This window comes from Saccostrea cucullata, unplaced genomic scaffold, assembly GCF_032062105.1.
Source record: "Saccostrea cucullata isolate Sc308-1 unplaced genomic scaffold, CSIRO_AGI_Scuc_v1 ctg15586, whole genome shotgun sequence".
Classification (NCBI taxonomy): Eukaryota; Metazoa; Mollusca; class Bivalvia; order Ostreida; family Ostreidae; genus Saccostrea; species Saccostrea cuccullata.
The window spans coordinates 30361-42198 of NW_026930445.1; the positions used below are offsets into that span (position 1 = coordinate 30361).

The 11838-nt window shown below is 32.6% G+C and overlaps 2 protein-coding genes across 2 annotated transcripts; one reads left to right on the forward strand and one right to left on the reverse strand.

Annotated features, from left to right (window-relative positions):
- Positions 1-896: 896 nt before the first annotated feature.
- Positions 897-4209, forward strand: LOC134228602 (uncharacterized). Its single transcript, XM_062710267.1, has 2 exons — positions 897-2364; positions 3945-4209. Exons 1-2 carry the CDS (start codon positions 917-919, stop codon positions 4051-4053), a joined length of 1557 nt encoding a protein of 518 aa, XP_062566251.1. The 5' UTR covers positions 897-916; the 3' UTR covers positions 4054-4209.
- A 3169-nt stretch (positions 4210-7378) lies between these two features.
- Positions 7379-10686, reverse strand: LOC134228605 (uncharacterized; the record flags this gene model as incomplete). Its single annotated transcript, XM_062710269.1, has 3 exons — positions 7379-8560; positions 8674-8835; positions 10625-10686. Coding segments are annotated over 3 exons (1018 nt in total), but the record flags the coding sequence as incomplete, so codon positions are not given.
- Positions 10687-11838: the final 1152 nt, after the last annotated feature.

Here is an 11838-nt window from a genome sequence, read left to right on the forward strand (position 1 = left end):
CAAGATTTTGAAACTGCCAATGATTCACAACCGGCAAACCAATATTTTCCTGCAGAAATCGAACAAATTGTTTGTATGGAAGGATTCATGGAAAATTGTGAAGAAATAGATATGGAACTTGATTCTGAAGAAAGTGATTCTGTCTCAGGTGATGATGATTCTGAGGGAGAACCAGAACAGGATGCTGCTGCTGCAGTTCCAGAAGAAGAGGTGAAAGAAGGAGGAAGTGTCCCTTTGTATGTTTTGCCACCCAGTAAATCTCTATTTTTCACTGAGATTCAGCACAAAGAACATCTCCTCTCTATTTGTGCATATTCAACAAAAAACCATTTGTCCCGCACAGGATTTCAACAGCTACTTATGCTGATAAATGTCCATCTCCCTGAAAAAAAATTTGTGTGAGACCAGCGTCAATAAAGTCAAGGAGAAAATAGGATTTGGTGGAAACTACTTCACATATCATGAGTACTGTGATGTATGCGGTGCTTTATACCCTGAAGATAGAGGTATAGTAAAATGTGAAACACCATCCTGCACTGGATCAAGATCAAGTGATGCTGATGCGACAGGAAGAAGAAAAAACTACTTCGTCAGTGGGGATTTACACTTACAACTGAAAGAGATACTTGAAAATGAAGAAAATTTTAATGAAGTATTGTCCTCATTTCAAAGATGTAATGATAGTGAGGAAATTCATGACATTACAGATGGCAAGAAGTACAAAGAAATTAAGAAAAAATGTAAGGACATGACTGTCACATTGACTATGTTTACCGATGGAGTTTCCTTAGTTAAATCATCAAAAGTCTCTCTATGGCCAGTGTACCTTGTCATCAATGAACTCAATCCACAATCAAGGTTTTTGAAGAAAAACATGATTTTATAGGGACTCTGGCAAGGACAGGGCAAACCTTTGATGAATACTTTCTTTTTTCCATTTGTCAAGGAAATGAGAATGTTATACAACACTGGAATGCAAGTAGAAACTCCATCTGGACAACAGACAGTTCACGCTATAATAAACGCCATGACTATGGATCTTCAAGCAAGAGCTTGTGTTTTTAACATGATGCAACATAATGGCTTGTGTGCTTGCCTGTACTGTGAAGAGCCAGGGGTTGTGGTGAAAAGTGGAAAGGGCCATACCCGCAGCTTTCCATATCGTGAGACTAAACCTCAACTGCGGACAAGATTATCAATTGAAGCAAATGTTCATGAAGCCGTACAATCAAAAAAAGCTGCCTGTGGATTTTATGGAAGGTCCATCATCACACATCTTCCATGGATGGAATTTCAAGAAAATTGTACCATAGACTACATGCATGGCTTCCTTCTGGGAATAACAAAAAAGTTTTTAAGCATGTGGATAGATGGAGCCAATTATCAGCAGCCTTACTTCATTGGACACAAGCTCAAAGACATAGATAAAATTTTACAAAGTATCAAAGTTCCCTATCTGATCCATCGCAGTCCAAGAAAAATTCAAAACAATCTCAATCACTGGAAAGCATCTGAGTTTCGATCTTTTCTCATCTATTATGGGCTACCCTGCTTAAAAGGACACTTGCCAGATACGTATTTGGAGCTTTTCGCTTGTTTTGTTGAAAGAACTTTTTTGCTTCTTCAAGAGAAGATTACAACATATGATCTCGCTAGGGCAAGGATGCTTTTGGAAATGTTTTACAAATGCATGGCAACCCTGTATGGAGATGCTGTGTGTGGCCTAAATGTGCATAACATTAGTCACATAGTGGATTGTGTGGATAACTGGGGACCACTCTGGGCTTATTCATGTTTTGCTTTTGAATCTTTTAATGGAGAAATTTCAAAAGCGATACATGGAAAAGGAAATGTAAGTGGTGAAGTTTATTGGGCAGTCCACAGCGAAAAAATTCTACAAAATGAAATCAAACTGCTTCAAGATGGAAAGCCGAAAGATCTTCTAAAAGAAATCATGTCTGCGAGAAACACCGTAAAAAACAGCAATCTTGAAATTGGAGAACAGTGTTACATAATGAAACCTTTGGTTAAACTGAATTCTGTATCTGATACACTTTTGCAAAATCTTTCTGTTCTGATAAATATGGAGGTTGGAGAAGTCCAGAAAACAACCATCCTTAAGGCATCAAAAATTCAAAGAAACAGATTTGTTTTTTACAGCAAGTCATGCGGCAAAGTGAAGCGGAATAATTCATTCACTGTCCACCTAAATCAAGATTTTCATGGGTGCGACATTGTTATGGTGGATTATTTCATCCATCTTTCTGACCTTAGGAGAACTTTTGCCCACAGCAGTGGATTTCAGAGGATTTCTAGGATGGTGGAGGGAAGAGCACCCCACGTTCAGCTGTTGGAATTGAAATGGTAATAAATATATATTAAGTTTTAATCTGTTTAGTGTTTACAGACTTAAAAGGAATGAAATAGATGTGCTTGCGGATATGCGTCCTTTCCAATTTTTATATTTTTGACAATGTATACATGGTACAGGTTACATTAGGAGACAAAGATAATTCATACAGTGGCTGGAACGTTATTGTTGACAAACCAATCGTGTAGAATCGTTCGTGCATGGTGCGTGATCGTTCGTGTAACGTGCGAGATCGTGCGTGTAACAGACTCAATCGTTTGCGGTTATAATCGTGCGGGAACGTGCGTTTAGAAACGTGTAAATTTCGTTTTGTAAGTTTTTATCGGAATGTTATCTGTGAAACAAGTATTTCGTTTATATTTTATTTTTTAATCCAAATAAAAGGTTTACATAATTGAATACGGAACGAACTAACTATCGCTTGTAAAAAAGCAATAAAGTAAGTCGTACAATATTATGTTCTCGTCAAATAGCGTGACTTATTGTGATAAACCGTACTAAGATGTTTTACTATATTTTTCTGAAGTTCATTCTTGTTTGCTGCTAATTGTGGTAAAATATTTTTTTTTAAATTTCATATAATCAAACAGAATTTTTTTTTTACAAATTAATAAATATTTTTCAAAGCTTACATAAATGTTTAGTCGGCGAATGTACATGCACGTCACGCACATGATTTTCGATTCGGGGTTTTGTTTAACAGTGTTTATCTCTGTAGCTTACTTTTAATTTTTAAAGTAAAACAATAATTTGCAATGTCGTTTTTCATGTTTTAGAGATTCATAAACATTTTGAAGTAATGAAAAAATATAGATATAAGTTAAGTCATTTTATGCTGCCATTTTTTTCCCCAATCGTATCCCCCATTCTACATATTATGAAATCTAATTCAATCAAATTTTACGGTCCACATACTACTATCTTCTGATAGAACAAAAAAAATCCGTTTTCTTATGTCGGAGAATTATCTTAATGATTATTTATTATCTAAAATAATAAAAAAAATCTTACATGTATTTAGTACCAGAAATACCCATTTCCTTTTTTTTTTTTCAAAGTCGATGATATATTAATATATTTATTGATAATTATTTGAATCTCAAATCAATATAAAGCCGTATTTCTTTTTGGAAATATCGATTCCTAAATAATTTGAACTATTTTGCGTGAAGAATCGTGCGTTTGCGTTAGCAATCGTGTAAGATCGTGTAACGTGTAGAATCGTGAACGTGAAGGATCGTTCGTGTATCAGGTTTAATCGTGCGTTAATCGTGCGGAATCGTGCGTGTAACGTGATCGTTCGTGTAAGTTGTCAACAATAACGTTCCAGCCACTGTATCCTTATACTTGATAATTTTTTTTATCATATTGATTGCTGTTTTTCTTCCTTTGCAAAACATGGGAACACTAAAGCTGATAATTATAATATTTCTCTTAGTTCAATTTTATGGCAAAATGCAAGGTTCCTAATTATTTTAATTGATATTAATGATGTGATTGTGAAGGACGTTTTCTTCTTTAAAACTTAATACTCAGCAACTAGATAGCTTATCTTTCTTGTATTATTTTGTAGGAAAGATCTTCTTGTTCCAGTTCCTTTGCTTGAAGAACTTGTTGTTCACATGGAAGTCAATGGACAGGATATCATTGCTTGCTTTCCTAATTTTGTAGAGAGGGATTAGGAATTTGAATCAGTATATGAATGCTGAAGGAACCAATCTCAAGTGGATTTTTGCAAACTGTGAAATGTTAACTCGTACACTTTTTGGATAACTAAGTGGCTGTTTATGTCGTGTTTATATGTTTAAAGATGACTGTTTGTAGGTTAATAATGAAATATGAAGTTAATTTTTAAAGCCATTTTTGTCCACACTTGATAATTTAACTGCTTTGTAATCAAAGACACAAGTTGTTCTTAGGTAGCACTTGTACATATGATTATATATATATATTTTGTTGATGTAAATTGAACATGTATAAGGAATACACAGAGTTTAAAGTCACATTTTGTCATTCATAGAGGGCATAGCATTAGTTATATAAATAATGACATCAAACTTGGAACAGCTCAATTTTTGAATTTTTCAATTCCAATTTTCAGTTAGGATTCTGTATATTGATGAAAAATTTCTAAGTCCAATTCTAATTCAATGTGTATATTGCTGAAAAAATTCTAAGTCCAATTCTAAAAGCTTTTCGAATCATTCCGAATGATTTCCGAATGCATTCCGAATCAATCAGAATACTTTCCATGTGAGAATAATTCCGAATGACTCGGAAACATTCGGAATCCGAATGCTTCCAAGTTGTTCCGAGTAATTCCGAATGAATTCCATGTTGAAATTGATGCCAACTTGGAACTTCTACAAACGGGTATCTGTTAAGACATAATTGTTCCATTAAATAAAAAATATTCACTTCATTCTGGACGTTCTTTGAAATTTTTAATTTGTAAATTTGGCATGGAATTTCCAAACACATGAGACGTTGAAAATGACGTCAAAAAGAAGAAGGGGCTTCGTTTTCAAAAAAAGATTTGGCCCTAGAAACACCGGTATAGACCTAAAAATGTTACACTGGCCTCGGAGAAATAATATCATCCATAATACTTTTTACTTAATGTCAAAATAGATTAAGGGAGAAAAGGGATGCACAGTTAATGTCGATTTGTAATCAAGGAGTACAATCAATCATGTCAAAATATGACGTTGATCATGTGCTGTAGGTACTGAACTCCCCCGAACAAAATGTGCTTGCACAATCAAGCGACGATCCCTTCCAATATATAAATCCATTTGGAAGGTTATACATGTATTCATTAAAAGTCGCTGCTCATGACAATGTAAAGTTATATGAACAAGGCGATTTTAAGATATTTCTCAGCTCCGAGAATTTCAACAAAAATAGTATGAGGTAAATAAGCAGGCATTGAAGAAAAACAAAAAAACAATGGCTTTGTTGAATGTATGAAACGTAACGACGACAGCGCCGGGTGATCAAAAAATGTCTTTTTTATTTTTTAATAATTTTGCAAATAGAGTAAAAGTTTTAACATTTCTTTATTTTTTGTTGTTCCAAAGTTTTCGCCATTGTTAATCAAAGTTCCAAGGTTAGGCTGCTTTAACTATGGTACTATGGTTAACTAGAGTAAACTATAGTTTACTATAATTTACTATAGTATTTTTTGTTAGGGTAGTACTAATTCTATTGCCTCAGTCCACGAACGTTTTGATAGCCCCTCGTATAGTTTTATGCGTCTAAGATGGTTTTGATAACTTAAAAAAAATTACATACAAATTGTAAGCTCTTCTTTTTGTTCATTCATTTAATTACAGGTTACTGGTCGTTTAAACAGATAACTTAAGTAAACATATATAGGGATTAGTCACGCCAATGGCGCTTTTAGAAGTTTTACGCCAATACTTTTTGGCATTATGAATGTGAATTAAACGTCATCAACAACACGCAAAACGTACGCAGCATTGTTAAGGCTTGAATAAGGGGGCGGGGCCTAATTTATACGGGAAAAGTATACTATGACGTCAGACAAAAATATGACATTTATGTAGTTCTCATTATACGTGTAAATGAAATAATCTGCAACGCTGAACAGTATTAGCATAATAAACAACATTATAACTTATCAATGCATTAAAAAAAGTTGCTAGTTAAATCCCATGTAGCTTGTTGTAGACAAAGCACTCGTCGCGATGAACTTGTAAACATGACGTCATACTGGTAAAAATGACGTACTTCATGTGCTGTGAGAGGCAAATTGAGAAATTTTTTATCAACGAAAAATGTGTTTTATTATTAAACGGAATATTATTTACAGATTTTAAATAGTCGATTAATACCAAGGTATAGCCTTGGTTTTGTGCGATTGTTAATTAACTACAAAGAGAATGTATTTTATTAATTATGTCGTGTTTTATGTACAGGTTACGTATATTTTACATCGAGATGCCACATAAAATCGTACTTTCGCAAGGGCATACACTGCATAGATCTGAACCATTTTTTAAATATAGATAAAGGATATATTCCTTAACTTGAAAAGTGCTGCTGCTTTCTTTAAATCGAGGCCGTGATTTTATAAGTGCACAAAATATTTGGTAAAATTCTAACATATTTCGACATTGGCCTATTTACTTAAACATTTAAGTATTAAAACGCGAATTCTATTCAAAGCAGCAGCACTTTTCAGAAACTACAAAGTACACAAAAACAATTAATAGCTTGAATTTTTAATTTCAATTAGGGTATGCCCTTGCGATATTGAAATTTGTTATTGACCTACATTCCGTGTACCTGCTATGCGTTCATCACGTGACTGTCCATCGATGGGACCAAACTCTACACAGTACAGAGTATGTTATACCATGCTATTTCCATAAGTATTTAAGTTCTGTGATAATAGAATTGCTGAATAAAAATAAATTCAATTTTAAAAATTTCCCCTTTTTTGCACTTTTATTTTCCGTTGATTTCTCATAGTAAGCCTTAACAGTGCTGCGTAGAATAAAAATTCGGGGAACACAGAAAGGAAAGCCTGTTTGACAGCTTGCACCAACGTCAATCAATTTATGGCAGTGATTGACATAAAACATATGAAAACTTTAAGAGAAAACTGAAACGACAAAAAATAACTCTCTTTAATGTTAAAAACACACATATTTCAATGAAGACTGTTAAATAAATCTAAAAGAAAACAGAAAATACAGATAACAGAAAACATAATTAAACATGAATATTTGATGTTTATTTTGTAACTTTTGCATTCCATGTATCATCAAAATCTGGATTTTTAACAAAAAAATATTTAAGTTAATTTTGATCTTATAAATGTTTAATTCTTCAATAATTAGTATATTTTAATAAACAGTTTTATTAAAAATGCTCTTTTCATTTTATTACTGTATTAAGAATTAAAATGTGTTATATGATCTTGCAGTATTCAGTCATTTTATTCTAAAGTATTTTTATTCTGCTTTTCCATACATTTTGAATCTGAGTCCTTGTCTTTTTGGCGGACCGTCTGTTTGGTTTATATGGCTTAAGGTCAGACAACACGTTCCTAAAAAAATATATTTTTTCTAAGAATTTGTTTTTAAAGTACATGTAATTAAACAAGTTTCCTAAAAAAAAAATAAGGGTATCTTACCAGGCATTTGGACAAGATACCATTGGGTCATAGTTCTTATATAATCCTTATGGGTACGCTTCTGAATGGCCTATATCACAATTTTTGGTGTACTTATATTAAAGAACATTCTGTAAACAATGTAGAAATCAGAAGAGAATGACAAATATGAATATTTTTTTATATAACACCAATCGATACAAAACAGATATTTGAGGAACGTGTCGTCTGACCTTAAAGGCTGGATACTAATCATTCAAAGAGAACATCAAGATAAGTATTATCATCTCTCTGAACTATGTCCGATGTAACTGTGGAACATTCGACTATAACATCATCATATGAAGATGATGATTTGCTTGAGATTTCATTACATTCATCATTTAAATTTTCATCCCCTGTATACGCATCTGTATCCAATATTTCTATATACGAATGCCGTTGTCTACTGATGTTCTCTGTTGTAATAACAGGGTCTATATAATTTTCCAAACAACTACTTTCAACCGCCATCTCCAGTTTTGACTGAGAACCACTTTTGAGCACAGCTGGATTGTCAACCATTTCTAAACATTCCTCAATTTCCTGATACTCAGACTGAACACGCTGATACACGTGACCTTTGACCTTATCCTCTTTTAATCTGCTATACTGTTTTATATCGATGTCCATTTTTGAGGAGTCACTCAATGCATTTATTTCATTGTTTTCTCCCCCTTCTTCCTTTGAAATTGTTTTGTGTGAAGATTTTGATCTCAATCGGAGTTGTACAATGACAACTATCAGTAGAATAGCTAATATCAATCCTACACCCAGGATTGTATAATTACTGTTAAACTGTCCCGTGGTAGTTCTATCAGAAGGTATTTCTGTTGTTTGTATCCCTGATGAGTACAAAATTGTTCTGCTTTTTATTGTTATATACGGCTTTAGCGTTGCTGATGTTGATATTTTGTAACTCTCTGTGGAAGGAATAGGAAGCTCAGTTATTATTATTCCCGATGATACTGATTGTGTAGAAATATGTATTTTTGTCAGATGAAGCCCTTGAAGTGAAGGGGCAATAGATTAAATGGAATAAGTTTAAAATTTATACTATTTTGCATTTAAATAGCGTCTTTCTAGCTTAATTAAATTAACAAATGTATGTAGTTTTTACCTGTAACTGCCTCTGTGGTTCTAAGCTGGCTTATAAGAGGACATCCGGTCACGTGGTCACAATCCTCTAGAGAGCACGCGCATACCCCTGCACAGCCTTCACCGAATTTTCCACGTGGACAAACTGCATCACAAAGTTTCCCAAAGTATCCAGGGGCACACACTAAAATAACATTTAATAGAGATATTGCTTTTTTGAAAGAACTACGAATGATAGCATTGTTCTCCCCCTTACCTCCAAGTCAATTTTCAAAAGTTAATATATTTGAATGATTTTCCATATTTATATTCAATCACATATTTATATAAATTTCCATGAATACATTACTTATTTCGGAAAACAATGAGTATTAACCCTATAATTTTGGTAAAACTCGCGTTTTTCACTATAGAAATCAACAGAAAATATTTCTAAAACATCTCTCCCCATCCCTCCCCGTGAAACAAAAATGTCTTTACACATGTAATATAGACTGTCATTTCACAAATCCAAACCAAAGCTTTTTTGTTACACGGGCAGGGGAACACATGTTTAATGACCAAAAAATGACAAAGGTTATAATTTTTCACCAATTTCAAAGGGGTTTAAAACTAAAACATAATATTTTATAAATGATGTATGTTTAATTTTGTATGCTTAAAACATAAAAAAAAGAGGTAAGGAACATTTATTCGCATTCAGAAATATAAGAGCTAGAATAAGGTATAATTAACTAGTTTACACTGGTATTAAAATTATTTATCAATTATAATTGAATTGATCATTTTTATTCAACAAAGATTTTATGGCCAAATTGTCATTAATATTGAATTAAATAAGTTTAAAATGTAGGCGGGAATCGAGAGTTAGCGTACGTAGTTCTTTCTTTCATTTTAACAACTTGGAAATCCTTGATAAGTGTTGTTTAATAAAAGTTTCTGGGAAAATGTAACAACCACTTGTCGGCGGAATACTACAAATTTAGACTTGTACTTTGCAATTATGGCTTATGAGAAGTAACGGAATTTCTTTTCTAAGCCCCAACTACGATAGGAAACATTGGTGTCTACAGTTTTTTTCAAAGAATAATGCATATCGTTATACAGTAGATCTAAAACTGTGAAATTGGATGAACTCTCTCGTTATTCTTCGACTCTAGAACAAGCATTCTAAGCGTTGTAAATACAGGAGACTTTGTAAAGTTAATGATGGAGGTTATGGCGATGACATAAATGCAAGGAGTGTAAAGAATTGTGCCGTACGTAATAATTATTTATAATTGTTAATAATCCAACAATATCCATTGTAATGAATTCAGTAATAAAACGTAAAAAAATCTGATTTGTAATCTAATTCAACAAAATCACTTTTACGATTGATTGATTGATTGTATACTGTTTAACGTCTCTTTCCAGAATATTTCACTTATATGGAAACGTCACCATTGTCGGTGAAGGGCTTCAAATCTAGGCCTATGTTCAGAACCTCCGGCCCTTTAGCAGGGAGGGATCTTTATCGTGTCACACCTGCTGTGACACGGGGCCTCGGTTTATACTGTCTCATTCGAAGGACCGCCCCATTTAGTTGCCTTTTACGACAAGCAAGGGGGTACTTAGGACCTACACTATCCCTGATCCCCACGGTGCAAATAACTTTACAAAATCACATTTACTTGGTAAATTTCTGTGTTAAAAATATAAGAAGAAACATCATAAAAAGAAACAATCTAAATAAAATATTTGCATATACAGAAAAATGAAAGTTTTAAAGGGATAAATATCTTTTGCTTGGTATCTTAAGTGATTTTGTTGGCATTTTTTTTGTTTCAAAAGTAACGCTACTCATCATACAGTCAGGCCAAAATGTCCTGTTGGCTTTCATTTCCCTGATATTTTAAAACAACAAAATCAACGAAATTTAATCTCCAAAGGAACTTTCTGCTTTACAGTACATGAACATAGCAAAACCTTACCGTTACAATCCCCGTTCCTGTCTCTGTCATAATTAGTACAACAGAAAGAACTTGTCACATTTCTGAAAAGAAGAATATTTGAAATTGAAAATAACGATTGTCTTTGAATCTTTGAGATAGAACCATTGTATATGCAATTAGATCCTATGAGGGCACTGTGATTTATTTCTCCTTGGTTACTCTGCTTAAGCTATATATTGGATACCTGAGCTAAACAATAAATTTTTTTTAGAATAACTGGAGGTTTACATAGTATATTATCTACGTTCAATTTGAGACTTTCACTAATTTTGATCATTAAATATGCCAACCCTTCAATGGCTAAGTTGACTTTAAACTGTGTCTGATATTTCAATCCTAGTCGGAAATAAATCAGTTGTTGTTTTTAATCTCTGATATTTATGAAACGTTAATGCGATTAATCTCAATTGTGTATTTTACAGGAAAGCCCCGTCTTTATATAGATTAGCAAAACAAATAGAAAGGTCTTTTTAATTTAAGTTAATATGAGATAATTAAATATTAAATATATACCATATATGAAAAAAATGTATTGTTAAACATTTTCATGTAAAAAGCATTCCTTCTTTGAACGTAGCAAACTTACACATGGTGATTTGCATATGAATGTCATTTAACATTTCTATATATTTCTTGTTTTTGTAGTAGTGTTTACCCTTTTAAAAGTTAAAAGTGTAAATTTATTCTTACCTGTTTAAGATACATATTGTTTTACCTAGAATAAAGCAAGAAGAAAATATTAAAAGTAGTCCAAAAAATCGTAACACATTATGAAATAAACACATATTGATCTTATATCTATAAACGCATATTCAGGAAGCAGTTGAAAATTTGGAATTTAGACTGACAGGAAGTCACAAACTATTTCAATTATATTTTTTCTTCCTGTAGCAATTTATTGTTGATTGTTCGAAGTGTTCTATTGTCATTAAATAAATCGGCATTCCGGTGACTGCATACGAAGTCGATATTTACAGGAAAAGTCACACATTTTTATTTAGATTTATCAAATAACGACTCAAATATTAAAATGAAAAGGTCCATCATTTAATTTCGCCCTTTTTATAAGTAGATTGTGTTTTTTTAATAATAATATTTTTGTGTCCAATAATTTGACATAATAACTACATATGTATAACTACAAATTCAAGGAAGAAATTAAAGAAAAACATATTATTCAATATTTATATGTG

Bases quoted from the DNA above. Each gene is read 5' to 3' on its own strand.
- LOC134228602 (XM_062710267.1), top strand. From the start codon at position 917: ATGAATACTTTCTTTTTTCCATTTGTCAAGGAAATGAGAATGTTATAC. The intron at 2,365-3,944 runs GTAATAAATATA...ATTATTTTGTAG, and splicing joins CAGCTGTTGGAATTGAAATG to GAAAGATCTTCTTGTTCCAG.